The following is a 15,816-nucleotide window of genomic DNA, read 5'->3' as shown; positions in this document are numbered from 1 at the left end:
CCAGGCTGGTGTGGAATGAAGTTACAGGCTGGCATCTTGTACAGCAGCATTGTCACAAGAGGCGGCAGGATATTGGCCGGTCAGCATGGCATTGGCAGGGCTCAGATTGCTAGCCAGCCGGCAGCAGCGTGTTTTCTACTCAACCCTGCCTGACACAAAGACACAGTCCCTGCACCCGACGTGCTTACAATCTAAGCAACAGGCAGATGCTCCCAAAGGTGCCACCGCCCCAGTTTGATAAGATCCTCCTGATTTTTCTACAGTGGCTCAAGGTGGTGAAGCGTCACCGTGGCGCTGTGTGGCTTCACCTCCAAAGACCCACATCCAGCGACACGGTCCCAGGTCCCTGTGCCACCCCTCCAGACCCAGCGCCACCTTCCCCCAGGCCTCAGGGCAGCCTGCCTACCCCGGGGCCTACAGAACCCCGCGCCGGGCCGCAGAGCAGCCTCCCCGCCGGTGCCACTGGACCCTCCCGGGTCGCAGCTTCCCCCGCCCCCCGGTGCCACTGGACCCTCCCAGGCGGCGGAGCAGCCTCCCCATTGGGCATCCCCCGCAGACTCCCCACTACGAGCCCCCCGCCCACTGAACCCTTGCGCCAAGAGGACCCGTGTCCCTCACCAGCCCCCGGGGAAAGGCTGCGGGCGGCGCGGGCTCCCTCCCCCCAGCCCAGGACGGAAGTGGGGGGTGGGAACCAGAGCAGCCCGTTGTATGGAGCCACCCGGCCTAGGGCGAGCGTCCCTCTCCCGGGGGAGGCGGGGCTGACCTGCTGCAGGAGCCGAGCGGAATATTGAGCCACGTGAGCCTCCATCCTCACCGGGGCCCCGGTGGCTAGGCAAAGCGGAAGCGGAAGCAGCTACGCGCCGGAAGCGGAAGGAACGTGCCGCACGGAGACAGGAAGGGGCGGCCCCACGGCTCGGTCCGACTCCGAGGGAGGGCCCGCCTCGCGCATGGGGAGCCGGGCCTGAGTTTAGTGCGTGCCGCAGTGCGCTGGGCCCGGCGCTGCTGCTCCCAGGAGAGCGAGCCCCGCCCCGCCCCGCCCCGCCGGCCAGGGGGCGGCTGGGGCTAGCCCCGGGCTGGAGTGGAGGCCGCCATCCTTCGCCAGAGGCCCGCGTGGGTGAACGCGCGGGGCTGCCGACAGCATGTCACCGTGACCCACGTGCGCACAGGCACAGCGGTGGTTTGGCAGCTTGGTGGAGGGTCTGAGCGCTTAGCCAACTGCGCGGCGAGCACTGAACCGTCCTCGCAGGCGGAGAGTAGGAGTTAGTGTCCTTCCGCCAGAGCCTGCCCCTCTTTACTAAAGAGTGCCTGGGTGCCTGCCGAGTGTGGAGCTGTCTGGAAATAGAGGCTCTCCCTGTTTTCCATGGGGTGGGGTTTGACTCTTAAAAAGGCCCAGAGTAAGTGAGTCCCAGGATTTTAGAGGCATGGCGGGCGAGGAAATATCTTTTATTGGACCAACTTCTGTTGGTGAGAGAGAGACGCTCTTTAGCTACACAGAGCTCTTCCTGGGGGCTGAAGAAGAGCTCGATGTAGCTGCAGAGTTTGTCTTTCTCACCAACAGAACCTGGTCCAGTAAAAGATGTTTTTTCACAGGCCTTATCACGTTGAGTCCAGGCTGGTCCTCCAGGAGCTGTGAATGCAGTGCCAGTCACCACCCTCCTTCCTTGGAGCAACAGTGACTCATTCAGCTGAATGTGCAGTGCTTCCATGTATGTGCATGAACTGATATGGTATAGGGGAGATAAACTGGGTGGGTTGGTGGGTGAGACAGGTGAGCTGCTACAGCAGAGTCAAGGAGGAAGAATTTACAGAGTAGAGGGGAATTTATGTCATTGCGAGGCTGCAGCTGGAGATTAATGATTACTGCCATGCCATTACAAGAATTTCCCAGAGTTCCAAGTTAAATGAGCAGCCTTGCTCAGTACCAGCAACAGTCCACATACAGTTTGTAGTGTTATTTCCCTTATTCCCACAATTGCTTTAATAAGACATTGATGCTTCAGCATTGAAGTGCCTCTGCATAGCACCACTCTCCAGGTCCAGCCACGGTAATGGCAAGGGGTGTGATGGATTTTTGGTTGCACGAAACAATACAATTTTGGTCCCCATACCATGGGTAAGAGTATAGGGCAATGGCACTGAATATTGTTACTATGCTGCTACAGGTAGTGGTGGTTTTAGCTGACATCTCAGTGCTGAGAGTATAAGGTATAGAGAACATAGCTGCTGTTGGCACCAGGAAGCCACCCAAGCCCATATACCACTAACCTGTTAACTACATTTGTGTTAGCCAGTCTTACCATGGAATGGCATGGGATAGTGTCATACCACAAAGGAAGAAATAAGGGAACCATCCCTAGAAACCTTTGGGAGAGGATTGTAGAGTATCTCTCTGAAACTTCATTGAGAATACAAGAGACATCCCTATATGCATAAATACGATGCTCTACATAGCTCTCCCTCACGCTCCCCCAGCCTAACCCAACAGCAGAATGAAAAACAGATGCCAACTCTACTTCTACGTGTTGTACTTACACCTCTTCTCATACAAGTAAAACAATGAGAAGTCAATACCTGTGTTTGTTAACTAGGGGATGGGCTAGGTGTTATCTTTTAATTTAAACCCTGCAAGGAAAAATGTATGTACACATTTATCCAAGGTCCCTTTCCCTTCTTTGGGCTCATCTGTGCTTGTCTGGTGGGACTGGCTAGATCAGTGGTCCCCAAACTGTAGGACACTCCCTCCTAGGGGGCCACGGAGGAATGTTCATGGGGATGTGGCAGGGTCGGGGCCAGCTGCCATGGTGGGCAGGGAGGGAGCACTACCTAACTTTGCTCCAGCCCCAGCCGAGGCCTGGCTCCTGGCCATAGCTCCGCTCCAGGCTACGACCCCAGCCACAGCTCCAGCCCCAATCTCAGTTCCTGGAAGTTTGGGGGGAACACGGACAGATTACATTATCGGTAAGGGGGAGCCATGACAATAAAAAGTTTGGAGACCACTGGGCTAGACTGTGATGGAGTCTTGAACAGGTCTGAGCTTGAACCCCCTGCTGCATCTTCCCTCTCCTCCTCTTCTTCCACCTCACTGCTCATGGCAGGGGTCTCTGCTCCAAAGGTATAAACTGGGGTCTCAAATTCAATTAACCTTAGGGCCAGTACCAGTCCTCAAATCCTCCCAGCGGGCCAATAATGTCACTGAAGATGGTGTTCACACCACCTTCCCAGCCTGTTTCCCATCCTTTTCCCTTGCTCCTTTGGCCTCATGCCACCCTGGCTGACTCTGCCCAGTGACTAGTGACGCTGCCTCCATGGCTGACTCTGCCATGACTGTAACTTAAAGTTAGTTCTGAAACATCCCCTATTCCCACCCCAAACATACAAGTGTGTAGACCAACTATGTAATTTTGTAATATTTTTTAATTACCATTAATTCTGACAAAACCATTACAGTATACATAGGATAAAAATGTATAGTTGTTGCCTATTAAAATGTTTCATACATAGAAAAATAGTATATACATCCACAGACCTGCATTTTAAAAGTATTTGTCAGCTTTAATGGACAGAGACTAATGTAATTTAGTCTTTATTCTGGACTTAATTGCATTCTCTCCCCAATTCCACCCCACCATAGTAGAGTCATAACTATAAAGGTGGTTTGGAAAGGTTAGAAGTGTTTGAGAAAATAAAGAATTAGCACAATAAAAACCATTCAAATCAGCATTTTCAAAGTTAAATTACCCAAATATTATATAACAAAGCGGCTAGTAGTTTGATGAAAACTTAGCTATCAATTACAGTAATTCTGGACAAAGTAGTCACATCTCCTTTTCATAATTCTGTAGAGTACGGCAATATAGTAGATATTTTTTAAAGCAGCATCATTCAAGTACTCAATACTAGGTAATTTACTACAAAATTGTAAGATTTTAAGAGCTTTTTGATTTTAGCAGCAAGACACCAAGTTTCATAGTTTATTTTTACTGACTGGAAATCCATTATTTGACATAAAATAATCTTTTACAAACAGCCAACAACAAATCTGAGAAGTGAAATGCATTGTATTGACCTGGCAGAGGGCCTGATATAACTCCCATTAAAATTAATGGAAAGACTCCATTGAATTTAACGGGACTTTGATCAGGCCCTAAAATGATGAGGGGGGGTTTTCCCACTCCTACAAAACAGTGCAACTTGTATGGCTAAAAATTTGAATTGGATTCTTTGTAGTACAATACTGGGTCAAATTCAGCACCGGGGTGCAGCTCTATGACTTCTGCAGAGTTACACCTTCTCACACAGGGGTTAACTGTGGCCCTTCATATATATTAGCATGTAGTGCCCTCAATCTGTAGAGAGTCTTATTTACTTAGAACAGTCCATTTTTGTAGAACAGAGGGTGTAAGTTTACTCACTTAAGTATTTTTTGTATCATATAAAACTGCCAGTGCTCTATTCTGTGGAGCACGTGTTCAGCCACCAAAAGCCCCAAACAGATTAATGATCCAAAGGAATGCATACAATTAAATTTTGTGAGGGGGAGTTCAATCTATGGGAGTGCAAGAAAAATAAATAGTATTTCTAATACTATGGAAAGCACAATCTCTTGATAAAATGGATCCAAACTTGCCATTTGAATGGTGCAATTGGCACTTGGGCATAAAATAAACTGAGCAGTTCAGTTCTTAGAAACACCCGTATGTGGATTGAACACCCACACCTAAAAGCTGGGCTCAGAGTCACACATGCATTAAAGACTGCAGAGATGAATTAGTGACAAAGCTGTCAAGTATATCATGCAAATCAATTTGGGATGTGCTAGAAAAGACGGGGTGGTTAAACACTGGTGCTTTCACACGTTTGCTTTGTATATTTGTCTACATATATTAGTTGCTTTTTCTGCATTGTTATTATTATTTTAAACTGTAGAAAAATAAGTAATAAAATATTCCTAAGCAACTGTAGGGTCTTCTCTTTATATGTAAGGACAAAAATCTTTAAAAGCACCTGAATGACTGTGGAGCCTAAGTCCCACTGAGTTACTTGCTAAAAAATACTCTGAAAATAGAGTTTAAAAATGATAGAATAGCTATCCCAGGTTCGTGGATTAGAAAAGGAATGAGTTAGCTGTGCCCCACTTGATGGGAATAGTATTAAAAAAACAAAAAGAAAAAGAAAAAAGGTAAGTTCATCCAGAAAGCTCACTTTATTAAAAAAAACCCCTAAAATTGACTCGTGTTCCATGCAGCCCTCCTCCTATAGCAGTGGTTTCAATGGGCTTTTGGAACTTGTTAAACAAACAGATCCATTATAAACATGAGCTGAAAGTACAAATCTCAAAAAAGTGCAAGTATTTCAACTCTACACCCATTTTTATGACCTAGCAGGAAATGCAAACACTTCACAGCTCAGAGTATTCATTCACAGCACTTCAGAATAAAAAAATGGTTCCCTGCATTCTCTATATTGAACACAATATTAACTAGGAAGAGTTTGATGTGTTATAGCCATAGAACATAGCAGTGAGGTTCCTTCAGATTTATTTTATTGCAGTAAAACCTCTAAAAGGTAGAGCTGTACAAAATAAGTCTAAATAGAATATTATTTAAGAACAGCACTCCAGGCTGCATTTGTTCTTATTTAAAATTCTTTCCCAAAAATACATTCCTAAATATACAAACTATACAATCTTGTCACTTTAATGCTGGTTTTTCTAATGATAGAACAAAACTAAAAAAGTCTTTAGACATTAAAAAACCGACAAAAGCTCTAATGTACAAATGACTTGGTACCTTCATAATACCACATAAATAACTTCAGCAAAACCAAACTGTATTTATGGAATGGTCAAGGAAAACAAATACTTTATGGTGATTAAACATCGTCTGCAGAGAGGGTTGGAATGTCTATCCTCGGTCGTGTGAAAAATGCCATCTTCTCTCTAAAAAGAAGACCACCATCAGTTGTTAATACAATAAAGAATCCACCAGAGATTTGGACATCCTAAGAGAAGAAAGACTGCCCAGGCAACTAATACACAAAAAGAAAAGCCCCATGCTTCACCACACACACAACACGCCTCTTACTTACATTTCAGAGACAGGCATTGTAAGTGGTTACAGTAAAACTAACAAAACTACTTGTTACAAAAAAGCATCACTTTGCTACTATCATACCATTTTAGGTCTCATAAGTGTGTTACAATAAGACAGCCATAGGTGTTTCATTTCTTAAACAAAGGGATAGACAAATTAAGCAGCATTGTACTACTGCCTGATAAAGAAAATATTGGGATCCAGGCCTGTTCTCATTGAAATCAACATGAATTCTGTGGATTTAAATGAGCGCAGGATTTTAGTCTTGGATAAGAAAATGCAAATCTCTCTAACTCAGGCAGCACAGTAACAGTCTTTTGTAAAGGACACTTAAATTCATGGTGAAGTGAAGTTATGCAAAAGAAAATTTTGCAGCAATAACTTTCTCCTCTTTAGAGACATTCCTACCTGAATGATTGTACCTCCAGGGGCTCCTTACGACTCTGTCCTCGCAGCCTGTGTACATCCTTGGCAGCTGCTCTCATCATTTTATCCGCTTTCAGCTCACACTTGTGTTCTGTTTTCTCGACCTAATTGAGTGATGAAGAGAGTGAAACCTTATGTACAATATAGAAGATACCAATTGATTCTTCCCTAAACCAACAAGCTCATGTCAATTAAAAAGATTATTTCATTTGTATGTTAAAGGAGAGAAATAAAGGCATTCTGGTGAGATCAACTATTTGGGGCCATAAACCATAGAAGCTGGAATAAGATTTAGCAGGAGTTTTCCACCTCTAATATGCCCATTCATTGTGAATACAATGCAGCCCTTCTGCAATGTCTATTCTAGCCTATTGGCTGGAACTGTGGCTGCTGACCCCTGGGCAACCCCTCTGTCTGGGGTTTGAGGCCAGCGGATCAGCTTCAATGAGCATCTAGCAGTACCCTCAGCAGCTCAACCCCAAAAGCCCCCTGCATGCCAGCCTATTCAGAGCCAGAATGAAACCCTTGCACAGCAGATGGAAAAGCCCCCCTGCACATCAATCCTGTCTGCCTCAGTTCCAGCATAGGGACCCCTGCGAAGTCTGTGTGGTGTAGAGGGAGCCCTGAGCACCTGGGTGAACTTCTTGCAGAAGTAATAATATAAGTCAATGGCATAATGTGTGTGTGTGTTTAGTGTGGCATTTACAAGATTATGAAGCTGAAGTATAAGAGGGATGAGATGCGTGACTTTCTTATGAAAGAGGGTGAAAGCATATGCCTCCAGATGCTCTCCCTCTGGACTAACCTGAAAAACTAGTTAAGATAAAGAAAAAAAAGTTGAAAGTTTAGCTAACAATTAGAAGTCTATCATCAAAGGGATTATCATAAATAAAGAACAATCCCATTTTTTGTGAAATGTGTCAGAAAGCGGCTCACTTTGCTATTACCTCTACTTAGGGCTATTCAGTCATTCCTGAAGCTTCCCCCACCTTATCTATAAATTCCATTCTTTTTGAAGCACTGAGTTTTATTTTTAGACTCTCCAGAGAGAAAAGGAATGCATTTTGAACAGAAAGGCAACTTTCAGAAAGAGAAAAAATTGTTTTGTGCAATAATCTTTAGTGTTTCCAGTTTTCATCAGCATCCTTTTCATCACTGCCATTTAACCCACTCCTTGATGGTAGATGCTTTCAGAACTGTCAAATAAAATGCAGTTTTAATAATCTGGGGAAAAAAGACATTTTCTGCTATGGCCAACTGGGAATCCTGCATAATTAATATTCCCAAGTCATTTCCTTTTGATGCCTGGGATTTCCATTCTAGTGATCTAAAACCGAAGTGAATACTTGTTGAAAAGTTTTAGTTAGTGCTTTATGTTTCTTTTATACCCAATGTTTTCTGAAAGCACAATTGTTATAAGATGAATATTGAAACTACATAAACATCAGTCAAGTTGTCTGTCATCTTTCACTATCCTCTGGTTTGGTTTTCTAGTCAGCCAAAGTATGACAGAAGCTGTGACCAAGTTCAAAGAAGAATGTGAGGTTGCCTTTTTCTACCAGTTTAATAGCCAATCTTGTTACTGATTTCTCTCAAAGGAGATTATATCATTCCCAAGCTTGAATCACAAGACCCATTTATTTGTGCATTTCAAAGACAAATGCCAAGTGACAGAGCAACTTGTATTCTAGTGTAAGCTTATTTAGTTTCACTAGATATTTGAAAACCAAAGTGACTAGCACGCTGCTTATGCTTATAATAGAGATCTGCAACTGCAAGGTTAAGCGGGAAAACTAAAACAAGTTGCCACTTCTGTTAGGGGTTACACACAGACTCATAGACTTTAACGTCAGAAGGGACCATCATAATCATCTAGTTAGATCTCCTGCACACTGCAGGACCTCACTCACCCACTCCTGTAATAGACTCATAACCTCTGGCTGAGTTACTGAAGTCCTCAAATCATGATGTAAAGACTTCAAGCTACAGAAAATCCACCATTTACATTAGTTTAAACCTACAAGTGACCCATGCCCCATGCCGCAGAGGAAGATGAAAAATCTTGAGCCAATCTGATCCAGGGAAAAATTCCCTCCCGACCTCAAATATGATGATCAGTTAGACCCTGAGCATGTGGGCAAGATCCTCTGATCAGACATTTTGGAAAGATTTCTCAGAGCCCTCTTCAGTTAGTGTCCCTTCACCAGCCATTGGAGATATTTGCTGCTAGCAGTCGCAGATCAGCTACATGCCATTGTAGGCAGTCTCATCATAGTATCCCCTCCATAACCTTATCAACCTCAGTCTTGAAGCCAGTTAGGTTTAGTTGGTTAGAAACCTTTGTCCAATTTCAAGCCTAAACTTGTTGATAGCCAGTTTATATCCATTTGTTCTTGTGCTCACATTGGCACTTAACTTAAATAACTCCTCTCCTTCCCTGGTATTCATCCCTCTGATGTACTTATAAAGAGCAATCATATCTCCCCTCAGCTTTCGTCTGGTTAGGCTAAACAAGTCAAGCTCATAAGGTAGGTTTTCCATTCCTCGGATCATCCTAGTAGCCCTTCTCTGCACTTGTTCCAGTTTTAATTCATCATTCTTTAACATGGGAGACCAGAACTGCACACACTATTCCAGATGAAGTCTCCCCAGTGCCTTGTATAATGTTACTAATTCTTCCCTATCTGTACCGGAAATACCTTGCCTGATGCATCCTAAGATTGCACTAGCCTTTTGCATGGCCACACCACACTGGTGGCTCATTGTCATCCTGTGATTAACCAATACAACCAGGTCTTTCTCCTCCTCTGTCACTTCCAACTAATGCATCCCCAGCTTATAGCAAAAATTCTTGTTAGTCCCTACATGCATGGCCTTGTACTGTGCACTATTACATTTCATCCTATTTCTATTACTCAAGTTTACGAGGTCGTCAAGATCTTCTTGTATTATATTCTGGTCCTCATCTGCATTGGCAATACCTCCCAACTTGGTCTTATCCGCAAATGTTATTAGCACACTCCCACTTTTTGTGCCAAGGTCAATAATAAAAATGTTAAATAAGATCAGTCCCAAGACCAATCCCTGAGGAACGCTACTAGTAACCTCTGGGATGGTGCCCCCCCATAAGGCTTTATGGAAATATGCTTGTGAATGTATATATGACATAACTGGAGTATGTTTTATGCTACATATGCCATGTAACATATCTCTGTAAAGGTTATGACCTACTGAATCTATTCGTCCTATTTGTATGCAAGTGTCATTATTGTATTCGAAGTTATGAATATTGGCTGAATACTTGTCTGATTTTAAATAACCTTAGTAAGGCATTTGGTCAGCTTCTTTAGAAAGGAATTTGCAAGTTAAGTGCACAATCAAGAAGCACTTAATGCACAATGGATCTTGGAAGGCTCCAATCCACATAAGAAGTCTACCTGAGGACCTTCAAGGTAGCATGTAAACAATGGCTGCTGCCTGTAAAAACTGAGTCATGCATGGACATGTGACTTGCCCATGTGACTCCAAAACTCCATCTTGGAGCTGGACTTTGCATAGGAGAGAGGAGGGAGTCTCCACCCACAAGAGAAAGTCTATTTAAGCCCGTGGAAGACCCCTCCATTTTGTCTTCAGCTGGCTAAAGAGATAGTCTCTCCACCCCCAAGGATACCTGAAAGAAACTGGAACAAAGGACAGTAACTACAGGGTGTGTGAGTAATTGCTGGACCCAGACTAGAAGGAGATTAGTCTGTAAAAGGAAGCTTACTGGGATTCCTCTGAGGATGAGGTTTTTATCTGTATTCAGTTTTTTTATGGTATTAGATCTAGACTTGTGTGTTCTATTTTATTTTGCTTGGTAATTCATTTTGTTCTGTCTGCTATTAACTGGAACCACTTAAATCCTACTTTCTGTATTTATTAAAATCACTTTTTACTTATTAATTAACCCAGAGTATGTATTAATACCTGGGGGGGGTGGGGGGTGGCAAACAACTGTGCATATCTCTCTCTCTCAGTGTCATAGAGGGCAAACAATTTATGAGTTTACCCTTTATACAGGGAAAACAGATTTGGGGTTTGGACCCCATTGGGAGTTGGGCATCTGAGTGTTAAAGACGGGAACACTTCTTAAGCTGCTTTCAATTAAGTCTGCAGCTTTGGGGCACATAGTTCAGACCCTGGGTCTGTGTTGGAGCAGACTGGTGGGTCTGGCTCAACAAGACAGGGTGCTGGAGTCCCAAGCTGGCAGGGAAAGCAGGAGCAGAAGTAGTCTTGGGACATCAGTTGGCAGCCCCAAGGGAGTTTCTGTGATCCAACCCGTCACAACCTCCCTCTAGCCTGACAGTTCATCTTTCAGTATGACCCATTGTAGTCTCTCCTTTAACCAGTCCCTTTTCTACCTTTCACTTCTCATATTAATTCCCATCTTCAGTTTAACTAATAATGTCCCATGTGGAACTGTATCAAATGCCTTACTGAAATCCAGATAGATAAGAGCTCTGACTTTTGCATTAATTATGCATGTTTAATAGCAGAGGACCTTATTCTAAAGCACTTAGGCCTAGTCTACACACAGGTTTTTTACTAAAACTACTTTGGTTACAAGTACAATTTCTACTGGTATTGTTAAAGCAGTAAAGTCTATGAAAGTCTGCATGTAAACAAGCCCTTCCACCAAATAGTACCATGTTCTGCAAGGAGTTCCAATGATACCATAAGTAAGTGCAGAAGAACTGGGCCCAGGATAGTCAGCAGAGTTTGTGGATTAAATCCTACAGCATCTTGTAATCATGGACTTTTAGAACCCTCAGATTTTTCTAGAAGGCTGTTTATAGTACTTTAAACATATTACAGCATTTTATAATCCATTAATACACACAGATTCAGAGAAGGCAAAACAGAATATCATTTTATTAACCAACATGCAGATAATACAGAAGACCCAATTTTTACTGAGACATTCTAGTACCTCCCTCCCTAATGGTCTGGGCACTCATTCCCCCACTAACAAAGGTCACAGCCCCCAAAATTGTGATCTCAACATACTCCTTCTTGGTGCATGAAACAGACTTTCCCCACGGCATGCAACTCTTGTGTGTGCCTGATAAAGACCATCTATGAAAATTCAGTCTGTACATTAATTTACAGATTCTCTCTCATCACTGCTTTCCAAGACTGCCACTGGGATTTGAAAAGAATGGAGCTAGCCAAAAGAAAGGAGTAGCCAATTGGTACTATCCTTCTACATGCAGGAACCACTTGGAGCCAATGACTCTGTGACATTGCACTCCATATTCTTCATATTGATATTATTATGATATGATTATGGCATAATTAGAATGAATTTTGTACAAGACTGGTCATGTGAGGTGTAATTGGAAAAGTTATGATGTGCTAAATATAATTATTCTATTTGTATGCATGTATCATTTTTGTATCTGAAGTTATGAATATTGACTATGTATCTGTATTTCACATAGTCACACCTGGGTGATACCCACTAGGCAAAATGCTTCCAGTCTAGACAGCTGGCTGTGAAGGGCCTATTCAAGGTAATGGGCCATTAGGAAGAACAACTGGCCTTAGGAGAAGCTTATCTCCCATTGGGTGACCTTCTTGAGAAGGCTCCAGACAGCCTGTAAGTAATGGCTACCATGACTCAGCAAGGTATTCAAGGGCATGTGACCAGGCCACATGACATGGAACTACATCTTGGATACCAGTGTTTTTCCACAAACTGAGTTTGGGACAAAGGGGTCCCACCATATGCTAAAGCTATATAAGGCAGGGAGTGACATCATCTGTTGTTCTTTACTCCCCATACAAGAAAACTCCTGGAAACACCTAAGGAACAAAAGGCTGAACTGGGGTACATGCTGGACCCAGGCTAAAGGGATTTCTAGCCTATGTATGAAAACCTGGGGATCCCTAGCTGCAAAGCAAGTGGAGCTTGTTCCTTAAGTATCTGCAAGCCTGCTTGTATTATCAGTGAGGGTGAGAGATTGTTAATTCAAATCCTATCCTTCTACTATGTTAAGCTTAGTTTGAGTTTTTGTTTATTTACTAGGTAATCTGCTTTGATCTGTTTGCTAGCACTTAAAATCTTTTGTAGTTAATAAACTTGTTTTTGCTTTATCTAAACCAGTGAGTCTGAATGAAGTTCTTGGAAATCTCAGCTCAAGGGGCAAAGGCTGTTGCATTTCCTCTCCACACTGAGGGGGAGGTGAACTGGATAATAAATTCATACTGGTCAGAGTTTTGACCAGGGCAGGACGGTACAGCTCTGGGGTCCTAGACTGGGAAGCTGGTGGTTATTTTGGCTGTAGTGTCTCTATTGTTGGTTTGTGCAGTGGCTGGTCAGCCCGGTATGTAACTGCAGCTGGGTGTGTCCCTACTTGTGTGAATGCTGGTGGAAGTGTAGGACCAGGAGTGGGTCTGCAGCTTGTCACAACAACACAGTGTGAGAGAGAGCCCAGGCTGGTGAGTCAGAGGCCTCAGTGGTACCCCAGTTCCAGGTGGCACCCCCAGGAGGAACCCGTCACAGACTCCTCCTGCGCCTGGCCTTGCATCCAATGAAACGTGACAGTAGAATTCAAATTGTAGGAAATGACTCCTGCATTTGCAAGGGCTACAATTCTAATTATTTGTCAGTATGTAAAGTTAATAAAACAGAAGCTTCAATACAAAGCTCCAAAAAATAGGTTTATTTAAAAGGGGGAAGATTTGGAATGTAGCAGTACTAAAGATTTGAACATTCTGGTCTCTAGAGGATTGGGAAAATGTGTTTGACTAAACATATTAACAAAAACCCAGTCAGAATTACTTACCCGTTTTTCGACATGTCGCAGCCAAAGCTGGAATCTCTCATCATCCTTTACCCATTGTGGCAGCTCTTTTTCACCTTGACCTTGAGCTTGTTCTAACTGTTCTTTCAGTTCTTTCAGTACAGAGATCTCTTGCACTAACTGATTGTGCCAGGTCCTTGAAGCCTGCAGGTCTAACTCCAGGTCTAGTGAAGTTCGGATTACACGCTCTGCGCCAAAGGACTTAACTGAAGGCTGGAACAGAAGGGATTTATGATTAGAATAAAAAAAGTGTCAAACTGTTCCCATTTGGTTCGAATATGTGCGATGACCACTTCCTTCTCAAACGCACAATGTTCTGGAGATGAAAGGTAACATCTCTGGTAACGCTGCTTTTGCAAAGTGACTGCTCACCCGAATTTGCAGTTTCACAGTCTAGCAAAGTCTTATAAGTAAGCTTGCCCATGCTGCAGCTTCCATCAACACTAGTGATATCCAAAGTAAGCCATGGGCTTCTGTACTTAGCTGACAATGGGCTGAAATGAGGAGTGTCTTCCTTACACCATTACTCAGAATATAATTTTACTTTAATACTTACACCTCAATTATCAGAATATTGCAGAATGCTGCAAAACAACATATTAGCACTGGTTTCACACCAGTGGATTTTCTCCTGCCCCCAATATCAGGCACATTAGTGTCAAGGAGTGAAAAGGTGAGTATTTCTATCAGACAGTTACAGTCTGCCTCATGCAAAATGTTTCAGTGGTCGCCTAAGGACAGCAGCCCAATTCCACCCCATTCACATCATAGAAGAACGTGCACAATGATGTCATTAATGGCTGTGGAGCTTCATTAAGCACTGTTAAGTTTCAATGTGCATCTGAAAAAGTGATTTTCAAATGCTTACAAATTAGTTATCCCACCAATTCCTTTGGCATGAACATGAGCCAATGAGAGCATAATTTACATGCCACATTTAAAAATTTAGCTATTTGAGTTCTGTTTGGAAGGAAAATTGTGAGAAATAATTTTTCAAAGTGGGAGTTCTAGTAACTCAAGGGAGCAGACATATGTCACCTTTTGACAGACTAGTAAGAATATTTCTGCCAAAATGGAGAATTTTTTTTTAACGCTATGAGCACATGAAGACAGGTGGTTTATATCTGAAATTAACCTGAATTACCTATTGGTAACTCACAAACCAATGCTTTAAGAACACGCTTGTTTTCTTAAATGCCAGCTAAGGGGAAAAATTTGTAGATGAAGTTTTTACCCGCTTCATTCTGACACTTCGCCTCTCCATAGCATTCCGAACGAAGGGTGGTTTCTTAGACAGTGTTGAACTGTCACTATCACTGCGATTTAGCTGAAAAAGAGACAGAAGTAATTGTTATAAAACAAGCATGCAGTGGAAGGCTATTATGAATGAGCCCACAGAGCTGCCGACATTTATAGAAAGCCATGGACTGAGAATTATCTGAGACAGTCACATGTAACAGTGCAATGAAACCCACCCGGTGCCCAAATCTGGCTGTTTTTCCATGGCCACTGTCCTTTCCTGGCCTCCTCCCCTCTGTATTTCAATGGTGCTGTTTGAGAAGAGGTTGGAAGATACCATCACTTTTTGTTAGAACACTACACAGGTCACAACACAGTCCCTTTCCCCTGCTCAACAGCAATAACTAGGTCAGACAAGAGACTAAAAAAATAAGATGTAATGAACAATGTTGCATTGGCTGGGGATTAAGTCATTTCCATCCGTAACTTCTATGAATAAGAAGAGCATAACATTGGAGAAGGATTAAGTATTTTTTTTTCCTTTTCAAACAAACTATTTCTATATATGAAGCTAACTTAGTGTGGCATGTGAATACCTTGACTTTTTTCAGGTTTTTTTTGCAGCATTTTATATATTTGGGGTCAGATTGTTCCTGGCAACGCAGAGCAAGAAACCTCTTTTCTTTGTGCTACTTCCATAGTGGCTGGACACAATCATAATCCAAGTGTATGGACAATTCTCTCCTTGTGTACCTTTGGGCCAGGCATTCAGGAGAGCACATGCAGAAATCCAAGGGCTGGAGGAGCAGGCATGTGCCTCCTGCATGCTAGGGAGCTCCAGGATATGATGCTACCACTGAGAAGGTGCAGGTTGGCATCACAAGGTTGTACCTATTATGCACAACTGTGATGTTAAATATTCCATTTGATATGAGCATTAATTTACTGTACTCCAGGATATGCATCTGGAGTAAGGTCTAGGCATCCCTTGGATACTGAAACCATGTACCTTCCAGTGCCCTGAGACATGAATATTCCTTGGTATGCCTAAATGTCCTGTTGAGTGTTATTTATTGTATGGCTCAATGCTCAGAGGCCAAAGAGAAGATACAATTCAAAGATCTAGACTGTCGTGAAGAGAATTAAGCTCACAGCTAAAGCAAAGGCAAAACAGTTCACCTGTGAGCCTGATTTTGTCTGAACTGGATACGCAG

General features: G+C 43.1%; 2 protein-coding genes across 3 annotated transcripts in view; both read right to left on the bottom strand.

The window, feature by feature from the left end:
- RARS1 (arginyl-tRNA synthetase 1) overlaps nucleotides 1-913 on the bottom strand; it is a 30,142-nt gene extending 29,229 nt beyond the window's left edge. The window contains exon 1 of the mRNA XM_048860199.2: nucleotides 764-913. Within this exon, the coding sequence (XP_048716156.1) occupies nucleotides 764-808 (45 nt within the window). The 5' untranslated portion in view covers nucleotides 809-913. The remainder of the gene's footprint in view (nucleotides 1-763) is intronic.
- Nucleotides 914-3,396: 2,483 nt separating this feature from the next.
- The window catches only part of WWC1 (WW and C2 domain containing 1), a 136,700-nt gene continuing 124,280 nt past the window's right edge, over nucleotides 3,397-15,816 (bottom strand). For both annotated transcript variants that reach the window (XM_048860193.2, XM_075131368.1), the window contains 4 exons: nucleotides 14,598-14,690; nucleotides 13,346-13,576; nucleotides 6,501-6,622; nucleotides 3,397-5,938 (listed from right to left, as the gene is read on the bottom strand). In XM_048860193.2, the coding sequence (XP_048716150.1) occupies nucleotides 5,872-5,938; nucleotides 6,501-6,622; nucleotides 13,346-13,576; nucleotides 14,598-14,690 (513 nt within the window). In that variant the 3' untranslated portion in view covers nucleotides 3,397-5,871. The remainder of the gene's footprint in view (nucleotides 5,939-6,500; nucleotides 6,623-13,345; nucleotides 13,577-14,597; nucleotides 14,691-15,816) is intronic.

Source organism: Caretta caretta, chromosome 8 (genome assembly GCF_965140235.1).
Source record: "Caretta caretta isolate rCarCar2 chromosome 8, rCarCar1.hap1, whole genome shotgun sequence".
Classification (NCBI taxonomy): Eukaryota; Metazoa; Chordata; order Testudines; family Cheloniidae; genus Caretta; species Caretta caretta.
This window is presented reverse-complemented; position numbering and strand designations above follow the sequence as displayed.